Source organism: Plectropomus leopardus, chromosome 18 (assembly GCF_008729295.1).
Source record: "Plectropomus leopardus isolate mb chromosome 18, YSFRI_Pleo_2.0, whole genome shotgun sequence".
Taxonomy (NCBI): domain Eukaryota; kingdom Metazoa; phylum Chordata; class Actinopteri; order Perciformes; family Serranidae; genus Plectropomus; species Plectropomus leopardus.
The window spans coordinates 1,417,476-1,431,317 of record NC_056480.1 but is presented as its reverse complement, the minus strand read 5'-3'; the positions used below and the strand labels follow the sequence as shown (position 1 = coordinate 1,431,317).

The 13,842-nt window shown below is 36.1% G+C and overlaps 1 protein-coding gene across 1 annotated transcript in view; it reads right to left on the bottom strand.

The window, feature by feature from the left end:
• The window catches only part of LOC121958250 (CCR4-NOT transcription complex subunit 3-like), a 35,098-nt gene extending 22,005 nt beyond the window's left edge, over positions 1–13,093 (bottom strand). Inside the window, 5 exon segments of the mRNA XM_042507134.1 lie at positions 614–703; positions 2,132–2,206; positions 2,809–2,876; positions 7,875–7,937; positions 12,953–13,093. Of these exon segments, the coding sequence (XP_042363068.1) occupies positions 614–703; positions 2,132–2,206; positions 2,809–2,876; positions 7,875–7,899 (258 nt within the window). The 5' untranslated portion in view covers positions 7,900–7,937; positions 12,953–13,093.
• Between the last annotated feature and the right edge of the window lie 749 nt (positions 13,094–13,842).

The following is a 13,842-nucleotide window of genomic DNA, read 5'->3' as shown; positions in this document are numbered from 1 at the left end:
TGAGAAATGATTCTGGCATGTTTTTTTTTCTGTACCATAACCCTTTAGGGACATCAAAAAATTGGCTTGATGTCTTTCAAACACATAACAAAAAATAAACAAAGAAATTGTAAAAAAGTAAAAGAAAATTACTTCTGTTAAAAAAAAAATGAAGTTAAAAAAAAAAACACAAAACATAATATGACCTGAAATGACCTGAGTCAAAAAGTTGTTAGAAATAATAATATATCTGTAAATAATGTTAAATATATAGTTATGATAATTATAAACCCTAGTTGAGAACCCTGTTACTAGATGACCCACATTTTTTGGCCAATATTTACCTTCCAGGAATGAATCGGTTTTATGGATCCATAATTATCTTTTTTTTTATATGAATCAATAAATCCCTTTCTGGAAGGCAAATATTGGCCCAAATCCGTCGGTATCCTGTATAACCTGAAGTGTCAATGACGGAGATGTATAGAATGTAAGAATATAAGAATTCAGACCTGGAGTTTGTCAAATACATTTTTTTTTAGACTGTGTAAGACTTTGAGAACAAACACAATCCTCCAGAGCAAACACGGGTCCTGGAGGGAGTGTTATAATGAACGTGATGTGTCCTACTCACCGTCTCTATGAGTTTGCGGTTCTCTACTAGCTGCCTTTTGTCTTTGATCTCGTTGGATGCCACCCACGTCTTGATCTGGTCTCGAAGACGCTGCGGGACCAGAAGAAGAAGAAGAAGAAGAAGAAGAAGAGGGAGAGAAGCAGAGCGGGGGAGGGAGAGAGAGAGATTGGGAGAGATACAGAGAGAGAGAGATGCAGATACATCAGTGAACACATGCAGAGACTCGTCCTCAACAGTCATGGATGGTGAACTTGGAGTCTACACGCAGAAAACAGGCTTGGCGTGGAGTTTGGTGCTCATGGAAACACGGTGATGAAGCACACACTGCCTCTGGCTGACCACAATGATATTTAATACCACACACACACACACACACACACACACACACACACACACACACACACACACACACACACACAAACACACACCTTTGTGTGTAGGCAGGTTAAACAATATCACATCATTCACAATCAATGTCCTTTCATCCAATTTCAGGGCTCAAACTCAAAACACGTCAGACCTCAAAAACTCAGCTCTGGATGTTTCTGTCTCACATGCTGATGAGGGATCGTTAATTTTTTAATTTTATTTTATTGATAGCATTATCAAGGCTCCTAAATGATCCTGGTTTTTATCATTTTCAACATTTTTCTTTTTTATTATTTGGTGGAAAGACGAGGTGAATTTTTAAACGAATTTAAAACGAGTTTAAAATATTTTGATTTAAATATTTACTTTGGAAAATCTTGGCATTTGTTGTGTTAATCGTGTATTATAACGATGATTCACATCATGAATACATTTTATTAACCTTTGCGCTGACCTTGAACACATTACAATTAAAACTTTTCACAACCTTGTTTATTTAGCTAACTTGCTCTTATCCTGCTGGTGCTGGTTAAAAAAAATACTGAATTAAAGTAGAAAATAACATTAATATATAATATTTTTTAAAGCTTTATTTTGAAAAGTGTGTTTTGTACACAGAGTGAAATGTTTGTTTGTAATATTAAAGCAGGCCCTGAGGGTTTATACGATACAGTCTCTGACTTTTGTAAATATCTAGTCTGCTGTTGCACGTTTGTGAGTCGAGTGCAGCCCTGAAAGTCTCAAATTGTGATGTAAAGGGAATTAGGTCTGAAACTGCTCCACAGACTGTGAGTGGAAGCTTGACTTTGTGGACCCAGGGACTGTTTGTTTTATTTATTTTGGTCCAGACGAGCTTTATTCTATCATAGCGCTCTCAGTGTCATTTACAACTAGACTTTAAAACCTACAACAAGAGTTGTTCTTGTTTACTGATATTTTTGGAGCGTCTTAGACCATAGGAACAACACAAATTAATATCGAGCATGAGTGCAGTTCCCCTTTAGGCCTAATCAGCTCCTCTGTGAGATTTAATTTTATTCAGTTTATTGAGTTAGGACAGTGAGTCACAGATAAAGTCACTTCCAGGAAGTTTTGGGGGCTTGAAATCTCACACGATTTAATCTCTCTCTCTCTCTCTCTGTATATTACCTGTAGCTTTTTAATCTCTTTCTTGAGGTCTGCTTCATATTTCTCCTTCTGGTTTGCGTTGGCTGCATTGTGAAGCTGCGGAGGAAAGAAAACAAGAGAGAAAAATAAGTTCTGGTGACAAAAAATACAGTGCATGTCCTATTTTATACTTGCTGTAATGTGCTGTATTGTGCTAATTTTAGGACACAAAATGGATTATGAATTAAGTTATAAAAGACAAATACAGCATTTAAAATTGTGTGGGTTGTGATCAGCATTGAACTCTGGCAAATACACGCACAGCAGCACAATAAATCCAGGACTTAATGAAGGAAAAAGGGCAGCTGGGATGTTTAGTAACTAAAACACTGACATGTTTCTGCCTCTTCATTAGCAGAACAGCTCTGCACTCTGGGCCTCTGTGCTGCTGTAGGGTCAGAGCCCAGCACTGCTTTAATAACACTTTATTACCAGTATCATGAGTATTGTACGTTCTGTGTGATGGTGCTAAAATGTTGTTAACTACACTGACTGCAGAAGCTTTTAAGCTCAGCTAACAGGCAGAGAAATTCAAAAGTTATGAAACAAAATTCTACATTTTAAAGGTATTTTTTGGGAAATATCTATTCTCTCACAATCTAAACCATTAAATGAAACAATGATGGATGATTCAATAATGAAAATAATAATTTCCTCACCTTTTGCCAAATGTCTTCAAACTGCTCCACTCCCTCCGCTACTTTTTTCAGACATCGATCTATTTCCCCTGGAGGAGACAAAAAGAAAGAAGCAGAATAACAGAGAAGATTAGAGAAATGAGGAAACTATTTTAATCATGTGACAGTAAGTAAGTCTGTTGAAAGAGTTGATTATCTGAAGTTAAAAAAAAACATCTACTCAGTAACAAAAGTAATCCAGGTACCACAAACAAACAAAAAACACTCCAGTAAACAGCGTTAACAAAATGTGGTTGACATCTCATGAAAAATACACATCTTAAGAGGTACTTTATGCTTGTAAGTGAGAAGAAACACACAAACACTCAGCTGCCAGTTTATTAAGTGCACCGAGCTCAAACTAATGCAGTCGAATACAACATTCCTGCAATAAATCCTCCTTTCATAAATGTTATTGTGTTCAGTTTGTGTTGAAACTGTTTCAGAAATGTGTTGATTCAACTGTGTGAACATTTTTGAAGGATGCATTATAAATACAGGCGTTTATTTAGCCAATCCGTGCTTATAAAAACATGATTTTTTTAGGCGGTGTGGGAATGAAGAAGGGGTCTGACAGAGAGCAGGTGTTTACAGGGGTTACTGTTTATTTCATTGGTCACTTTTTCTGTAAATAATAATGTAAAATTGTTGATATTTGATTTTGAGTATGTGGGGGTATGCACGTGTGTTTCATTAATTAGAGTGCAGGTTTAAATTAATAAGAAAGCTGGTTAATTACAATTCAATGACTTGGGAGAAGGGGTCGGGTTAAATAAGTTTCTTGTCTGTCTGCTTGTTTCTCTATTTTCTTTTACATCTTCTAAATAAATAAATCTAATCTAATATAATATAAATATAAATGCCAAAAAGTTGAATCTGCACCCGGGTGAGAAGCTGAGTGTGAGTCAGAGCGGAGGACATCTACGCTTGTATGTAAATGTAAACAAAATGTAAACAGGAAAATGTTCATTTTCGTTTTCTAAAGTTCTGACTTGGAACAAACCAAACCTAACAACAAACTATTTTTTCTCTTCAACACACCACAGAGCTGATGGCTTATTTCCTGTTTTTCTTTCTTTCCTTTTCTTAACGCTGCACTTAAACCCAACATATTCTTGAATTGCAAAAGTAATTGCACTCTCTTGTATCTGATCATTTTTGGACTCCTGGTCATCTGACTGCAGTCTGACCAGTAAAACCAGAATCTGTTTTGTTTTATGTCACCCTCCACACTCAGAATAAAATCTTTCTCGTCATATATAGAGCTGCCATGATTGGTTGATTATTTGATTTGTTAATCATTAAGCTCTTTTTTGTCATTTATGATAGAAAATACAGAGTTTTGGACAGTTGGGTTGGACAAAAAGGCAAACTGAAGAAGTAATTTTGGAAACTGTGAAGAGCATTCACATTTGTTTTCCATAATTTTTAGACTAAACAATAATTCCTTAAAACAATTGGCTGAATGGTCGATGATAAAAATAGTCATTGCAGCCCCATTTAATGTCTGACAATTTGATAGGAATAATATGGAGGCAGGTTTTTTTGTCCACAGGCCAAAAGGCTAGCAATAACCACGGATTACCATTAATAGATTATTATTATTTGTGTGGCTGGTCAGTAAAGCAAATATAGAAGCCACTTGCATATTTCACCATCGTTTGGCTAGTGGATGGCACTAAATTCGTAGTCTGCATGGAGGATAAAACCAGTAAGATTAGAGCATTAAATTTCAATGATTGAAAATCAAGACATTTTGACTGAGCTCACGGCTCTGATATTTCTGACGGCTCCATGAAGGCAGCATAATGTTCATTTGCTTCGTCGACTCAGTCACGGTTGGCACACAATTGTCAGTTTGTCTCTGCAGACGACTGGAAAGACTTGAAAGAGACAGATGCACTCATGAGTCGAGACTGTTCACATCAATAAAACACAAGACTGATTATCAGTGAACACGTAATGACGGATACTGTTTAACACTGTGAATGGTGTCAGAAAAGCAAAAACGAACTGAAGATTATTGAGGTACTTTCCAAACAAATGCATTTTTGCTTAAACCTTACTATTTAAAAGTGAACTGAAAGTGAAATTTAACCACTGAGGTTTAAATGAAAATGCATTTTTGGGGGGAAGCGCTGAGCATACGACTGGATAAATAAAACAGGAGTTGTGTGAGAGTTTTTCAGTGGATGTTTTTATATAGATTTGCTCCCACAAAATCAACAAAGAAATCAAAATGCTTGCCGTTTTCCATCAAGGCATGCAAGAAAAAAGTTTTCTTCGGGATTTCAAGGTAACTTGGCATGACATTCATATAGTGAGTGAAGTCTTCCTGTACGCGCTGAATAAATATTTTTTTTATGACTGCCCCTCCATTCCACTTACATCAGTGTAAGAGCCGTGCATCGTGCGCTGCTGATAGTTGCCTCTATGAGGAAAATGGAAAGTGATCCAGTTGTCTTTGTGACGGCAGTGTTAACCTTGGAAATGCTAAAAAATGGTTATTTTTAAACTCTCTTATAACAAAATCCTGAGTTGCCAAAAATATGTATATATAACATTAATCATATTATTAATACTGCTTTTTTTAAACTCGTGATATCAATAATTGAATCTGCCTACCTACTGGATACGTGTTGGCGTTGCTATGGAAAAGTCCCAAAAAGTACAAGACAGAACGAGAGATGGAATATATTGAGAAATTAAAAGAGGAGATTGAAGATTTGGTAGAAACTGGGAGCTGTGGGCAGGAGTGACAGGGAGGACTGGGACATGATAGGCAACTTAAATATTAAACAAAAGTCTGCACAATGCCAGAGTTCCTGTTTCAAGACGCTAAAACCTTTCTAACTCATTAAAAAGCAGCAGATCTCACCCCTCAATACCTCTACTATCATATTAATGCTCTGCCCTGTTATTTGATTAATGGCGCCGTCTGAGTGAGGAACGAGCGGTGGTGAGGGGAGATGCAGCAGTCGGCGCAGACGCGAACAGACTAAGTTATGTGAACAAACTCTAGTTTGACCTTAAACAGCCTTGATGTTAAGATTCTGCTGCGGGTGAGTTATTTTTAGATGAAAGTCTACCTCCTCGGTAATAATACATTACAATTTGACAGAGCCTAGTCGGTGCTTTATCATCTCCTCTTCATGAGAAGACTTTAGGGGAGATGGGTATTTTTGTTTTTTTTTTAATACAACAGTCGGAGTCGCAGGAGCTCACGTGAAGGGATGAGTGACAGAGAATCATCAATCCTGACAGAAAAAAAGTGTGTTTTCAGCCTGCGGTGACAAACGTCAGCTCAAAATAACATCAAAGTAGGAATATTTCTGTGGGACAGCGGAGCCTCAGGGTTTTCTGTCTTTACACAAAGGTCGGCTCGGGTTACACGGCTTGTTGTGGTGCGAATGTTGAGGTTTGGATGCATTATCATAGGCGTCCCGTTAACTGTTCCAAGACATCACTCAACATCCGCTACACTGAAACTGTCATACTGTTAAAATTTTTTAGAAATAAAAGCAGCGAGAGCAGAGGAGGGGAGCATCAGAGGACTCTGATCTCGACTGTTCTCACTGGAAACAAAGCAAGTCTGTCTGAAGTCTGAAACCTGCTCTGGTGTCTGTGAACGTCTGTGAAAGTGTGCCAGCATCATGAGCAGACTTTTACACAGACGTCCGCCAACACACACGGACGCAACGTCACCCTGCGCACAGAGTGCCATGCTACCACAGAAAAACAACAAAACAAAAGACACTTTCAAACAGACATGAAAGCTCACTTCTGACTGAAAAGTGCAGCACTGATGAATAACAAAAGGTTTTCTTGGATTTTTTTGTTTCACCTGAAAAAGCAAGGTACTTATCACATTGATCCCACAACTGTAAAATAAATATAGCGGCCCTCTTTTACTAGTTTGCATCATTGCCTGAACTGTCAGAATAAAAGATGCTGGTTTCGGTTAACCCTTAGGGCCCTGCTTTCACATTACATACTCTTGAATCACTCAGCGCACAAAATGTGCTTTTCAAAATCGAACTTTCTAATGTTTTAGTTATTTATCAGTCCTAATCATAAATACCAAATATTCATTAATTTTCAAAATTGAATCCCAGGCTAAGTAGATTTTTTTTTTCAATTATCACAGCCTGGGATATGTTAGTTAGTGACATTGACTTTTATACATTATTATTTTTTTGTGCAGTGTCAAATACTCACACTCATACCACTCTGCACACAAAACGCACCTTTAAAAATCAGGTTCTAAAAAATGTTATACATAAATATTATTTTCTACTTTCATAACTACTGCTTAATCTTCCGAATTAGCACTTTCCGAAGCTTTAAATGCCAGGTTTTTGTCATATTGCCACTATGCTTTTAGACTAAATAAAAACACAAACAATTAAACAATAATATATTACATGCAAAGTAGCTTTTTTAAAAAACATGTATTTTCTCCATATGCCAAATATGGTCTGAAAAAACATGACGTCATCATTTTTAGTTAATATAATCTTAATTGAGAGGGTAAAAAGAGCTCAGGTAAACCCATCACGTTTTTGAGCCACCCAAACTAAATGTATTTCTGACTCCCTCTGCAGCCAGAAACCTCTAACCTGGCAGGATGACAGCTTGCACGACTCAGTAAACAAGCTACTCGTGAGTGCATGTGACTTTTGTTTATAACGCCCTGCTTCACTTTCAGCCGAGCAGCATTAAACTAAAAGTGCATTTTTTTCCACTTCAGGTCACACAACAAGAAACAGTAACCGAGCTGAGGTAGGTGTGATCATACTCGAACTGTAAACACTTTTTAACTTTTGTTTTAGAGACAGATGGGTGGAGTTTATTAACAAAGACGCCATCAGGAGACTTTCCGATAATCACAGAAACATAAAATAGTCTGGAATGTTTTTCTTTAATTGCGATGCTCCCTGTTTTATGTGATTTGTGGTAAACCTCACCCACTTGGCAGCTGATCAAACCACAACAAATCCTAATTTGCATCAACTCAGGTGTTTGATGAGACACACAAACACTCTCACCTTGAAGTTTCCTTTTATCGGCCATGACTGACGACTAGGATGATGTCTTCATGCCGTCTTTCACTGCAGAAAACAGACACAAAAAAACTGTTTATTTACATATTTATTGGTTTATTTAAACAGGGACAAGCCACAGAAATAAACAATGCTTCTAAACACTAAGAATATAAAAGAATATGCACTTTAGAAATGTTTACAAAGACAAACGCGAGCTGATTGAAAGATGGGAAAGAAGGGAAATTAGGAAAGAAAGTGGAGACCGTTGTCTTCCTAATTTTTAACACTTTGAAACCTGGATCGATATTCAGACGCCTTTCACGAGCATTTATACCACTAAAACAAGAGCAAATTGATTTGATTTCTTTAAAGAAAATGGGGAAAAGGGCAATCACAAACTTGGCATGAAATATCTTGCAAAACAATTGTAAAAAGTGACAAGAAAAGGACCTGAAAGTTGGCCAAAAATAAAAAAAAAAGTGTGAGAAAGAATCATTAGAAAATTCCCAAATAACTAGGGATAAATATCAAGAAAACTATATGATTTTAATTATTTAAAATTAGGTTAAAGAAAAAATATCATTATTATTATATTTTTAATATATTTATCTATTTATTTGTTGTAGCACTTCTCTTCAGATCATTTCCTGTTTTTGTTCTTTTACCTTTCTTTTTGTTGGTTTTTTTGTGCTAATTTTAGGTGATTTTCTTGCAACTTTCTTCAAATTTCTTGCTAATTTTTGGGTCATTTCTTGCTAATTTTTGCGGCATTTCTTGTTAATTTTTGGGTCATTTTTGTTAATTACTCATTGCATTCTTTCCATGTTTTTAAAAGGACTCAAGCTAATTGTCTCTGGTTTCAAAGGGTTAGGTAGCTGCCCTGCTGAAGTATCTTTGGGCATCCCAGTGAGTCCCTGATGATGGAGGTGCAGCTCTGCAGCTGAACCCGACCTTTATCCTCCAAAATGTTCCTACAGGAATTAACTGTAACTAAAAGAAACATGCTCCCCTGGATACTTTTGTTCCATTAATCTGTGATGTTCAGTGTATTCAAGGACTCATTTCAAGTGTTGCAGAGTTACTTATTTGGTGTAGAAAACCTGCCGCTCAATGTCTCCGTCAGCTGATGATTTTTTTTTTTGTTTTTACACTTTTCTTAAATGTTTTTCAACAACACCAGAGAGGTGCAGGGACTATGGAGCACGAGCAGAATCGATTAAGTCTTTCAATGGCAATGAAAAACGTAATCAACCCCCAGCTTCACTATCCCTTTGAGAAATTCACCTTAGTAAGATTTAGGCTTTTAGCTTTAAGCTAAATTTAAATCAACTACCTTTGTCTTAATAACTTTACTAGTGTGTGCATCCTGGGTACCAGGAGGGGTTTCAGTAAATGCCAAAATGTAATTTAATTTTGTTTGCTGGAGGTTTAAACAACAAGCAAATATGTACAGAAGATTACAACTTCTAAGATAATCAAATCTCCCTACAAAAAACAACTTTTTGGGGGGATACGATCTTTATCAAATGGCAATCCAGTGTCTAATCTGCATATTGGGTTTTATGTTATAATTTGCTTAATTTAATTTTCTGAAATGCAACTTGCACAACACAAAACCTGTCACTGATTTCAGCCTTGGCTTACAACAGTAAGGTTAAATAAAAATTAAGGGGTGCAGCAATATTTTGTAAAAATGGTACAGTTTAAGACATGGAGTTTCATTTCACAACCGTTTCCAATTTTGTACTGTGTATGGGCTTAAAAGACTCACCTGAGGGACAAATAATCCTAAAATAAAAACACGGAGCGCCTCATCAAGGCTTCATTTTGCTGTCTGGTAAAGTTTGATTTTCTTTCTGTAGCAGAATCAAATTTAGGGGATGTTTTCTTGTGATGCGGCGATAAAAAATATGGAGTCTTACGACTGTTTGCAAATTCAGCTGAGGCAGGAAGAATATGAGGAACAACCGCATGACTGAATTTCACTAAATAAATACTGGTGGTATTTAAATAGGCGAGTCAGTCAGACGATATCTAATGTGAAACTGTATATGTCTACTGTTACAAATATTTCATGTAGATAATCTTGTCTCACTGTTAACTTAACGTGTGTTGAATTTGACGAAAATTTGTCATAGTGAGATCCAGAGCAAACGCTCAACACTAAAGTAGGCTGATAAGATAGCCCAAGTGGTGCTAATTTTATATTGTTTCTATATTTTTACTTAAGCACTATTTTGTGTGCTTTGGACTGTTATTTCAACCGTGTCCTTTGCTGTCATACATATTGTAGCAGCATTAGTGAAACCTGAGAACAAAAATTTTATTGCCACTCGAGAATGATTGTGCATATGACTAATAAAGACTTTTACGATAAGCTAATATCAGCTGATAGCTAGAGGGATAAATTAAATTGTTCAATTTGGTCTTTCGGGGAGATTTGTTGATAAAAAGAAATATAGAAACATTACTGTCAAAGTTAATTTATGGTCCAAACACTTGAGGCGATGACCATGAAATTGTGATGTTGCTGGTTTGAATCCAGCCGGGAACTTTTGTCCATGTCATCTCTTGTCCTTATTTTCCTGTCACCTCTCTACTGTTGCTGTCAAAAAAAGCTAAAAGATGCCGCCTCCCCACATACGTGATTATGGTACTACTGAGATCTATCACATTAAGAACATTGTGATGCACGATAACTTGTAATTTATTTTTTTAAGAAGGAACAATGCACATTAATCCACGGTTAAACAAATGTAAATGCACCCAAGTTAGCTGTTTTCATCAGTAGTCCCTTGCCTGATGTCAAAAAGCATCATAATTAATTAAAAAAGGGAATGTATCACACTATTTAGAATTCAAATCACATATAATCTATGAAAACCTCAGTTGAAACTACTTTTAGATTGTACCCATATGTTTTAGACCATGGTGTCTGTTATCACACATTGAAATTTAATGCTTTTTAAGGTATTTTCAATGATTTGTAACCAAATTTAAGACTGTTTTTGGGACAAATCATCTTTTTCTTTTTCAGGCATTGCAGTTAAAGTAAATAGTAACAATGTGGACCCCTGCAGAGAGATTTTATGTCAGAATATGATTATTTGAGTTAGTTAGGTGAATGTATATTTTGTCAACATGTAAGTGCAAGTATAAAGTAAAAAAAACAAACAAACAAAAGCCCCAAAAAACAGTATCAATCAAATTGTGAGACTAGTAAGGATGAACAGCCCTGACACACATTTGCACACACATTGATATGGATTTTCCTGTATAGGTGCTTATTATTTTATTTTTTTAAGTGTATTGTTGAATTTTAAACTGTTTTTATTAGCACAGAAGGTGGGTCGGAGCGGCTCAGTTTCACCGTAGCATGTGACAATAATCCTCCTTGAATATAGTTATGAATTAATTCTCTGTCATTAAATAATCAATTAACTGACTAATCGGTACTAGTCTGATGTTGATTTAATACACTGCTCCTGAGGGAAGATTATGTCACCTTAACTAGGGGTCGACAGATTATCTATATCGATGTTTTATTTAAATGATTGCTGCTAAATCCAATTAATGAAATGTGTGCGTATTGCACTCATCTAGGGAAGGCAGTCTGCAATACAATACCTGCAAAGAAAATGTCAGCATGAGATGAACTTTTACTTTGTAAAACATCAGGGAGCTATTTTTATTTATTATTTTTTTAAATGTAAAAAAAAAAAAAAAAAAAGTTGCTGGGAACTTGCTGCATATTATGTTGAGGGCATTTAAACAAAGTGGTGTGTTAGAGTTTGTTATATTCAAAATTCTGCATTTTGACAGAAATATTTTCATTGTTATTGTAAATGCGTATTGCTCCAAATATCCGTTATCGGTCTCATTAAGTACTAATAATCACTACCTGTCCCAAAAATCAGTATCGGTCAGTTCAGTTCAGGGCTTTCATTGTCTCTTGAGGGGAAAATCTGATCTGCAGTTGGTGGTACAAAAAACAATTTAAAAATACAAATAAAGTGCCTCATAGAGCATCATAGTGGCACACAACCAAACTTGAAAAAAGCAATCCCAACCAACATTACAATTTTAGTTAAAATGTTATTTTCAAATCCCTTATTAAACTTGCCTGTATTCACTGTTGTTGAACTTTTATGTATTCATATGTGATTTTATGCTGTTTTATTGCTGTTGGTAACCTTGAGTGTCCTGAAAGGCGCCCATACATAAAATGTTTTATTATTATTATTATTATTATTAATAAAAGGAGTAAGCTCAGTCAACTATTAGAACAAGTAATTAAAATATAGAAGTGTCAAAAAAGGAGTGATTACAGCCATTTCCAAACATAAAAAGAATTGTGCGTGTTAATTATGTTGACTGCACATGAAACAAAGTAAATTTATATTTATGGTTTTACATTTTCCTATGACCCCTAACCTCAAATATATTTTTGAGAAATAGACTTAACTTTGACACTTCTTGAAGTGTGACTCAGAGCTCACCTGCTTGCTGTGGTTTTGCAACAAAATCAAAAGTTTATTATCGACTTTAACAAACAAAAGTGTAAATTAGCTTTAGCATTACTTTCTAAAAACAAGTGTCCACATCTGGACACAGGCCCCCCGTGTCCTGCTAACACACGGTCTCACTGTCCACTTGAGTTTTACACTTTTAATGTCCATTTCTGTGATATTTTAGAGTCAAACCTTGAATTAAACCGGTGTAAGAGCAGCTAGCTAAACCGAAAAACCGAGCCACGTTCTGGGACCGAGGGACGAACCGGAGTTAGCCCGGGATGTTTATAAACAATGCGGGCATCGTGAGTGAGCAGCAGCCCGGTGGGCTCCAGCATCCGAGCGCTTCAACACACACTAAAGTTTACACACCGCGGCGCCGGCACAGGAAGTTGAGCTTTTTCCGTTTTTTTAGCAGCAAACACACAAGTTGATGTGTTGTCAGTGCGGAGCTGCAGCTTCCACCGGCGGTTTGATGTGGAAGACACAATTTGGAGAGAGAGAGAGGCAAAGAGTGAAAGGGGGGGAAAGGCACTAAATTCATCACCTCTCAGTCCGACATTCATTTACCTGGATTTTCCCGGGTTCCGGAGTATCTCTTTGCCCAGTCGCTCCACTCTGGCAAATCTTCACCGTTTCAGTATTTAGGATATTCTTCTAAAAAAAAAAAAAAAAATTCTTCTCGCTAAACAATCACTCCGCACATCCAAGATGGCTACCAGGAACACCTCCTCCTCCGATGCCCTGTTGGACAGGAATCCCGCCTATCTCACCTGTGATTGGTCCGCCGTGGCACTCCCGTACTCCTATTGGCTAATTTAAGCTGTCAATCAAGAGGCGCTGGTTTTACAACTTCCAGGATAGCTCGCGCTCTGATTGGACAGTTTGGAAAGGTTAAAGGGGAAGTTTGTTTCACGCCCCCTTCTGTCTGTCGCAAGGTGTTATGGGAGATAGAGTTTGCTGCCGCTTTAAAAAGTCGATAAAAAAGACAATGAACCACTTAATAAGAAATGTTCCATAATTTGCAATAAATTATTAGATTTAGACAATATTTTTTGAAAATCTGGGGAAAACTGTTCAATATAAAAATACTTTTTTATAATTATCATCATTAAATAAAATTTATATTCATAATAAATCCAACTTAAATAAAATATTATTTATTTATATTGATTATTTATTAATTATTTAGAAATAATTCATATTCATATATATATATATTCCACGCCATAGATAATTTTTTCTTTCATTGTTCATCGACTTCCTCAATGTATTTAAAAGAAATCCCCTACTTTATAACTGCCTACGGTGTATTGACCTTGGTGTTGCTGAATCTTTAAATGCTTAATTCATGATTTCTTTACATTTTTCATCATTGTAAAAAGAAAACCTCCAACATAATTTTACATTTAAAGTTATTTACTTTCTTGCATGATGTGACCTTTAAACACCAAACAATT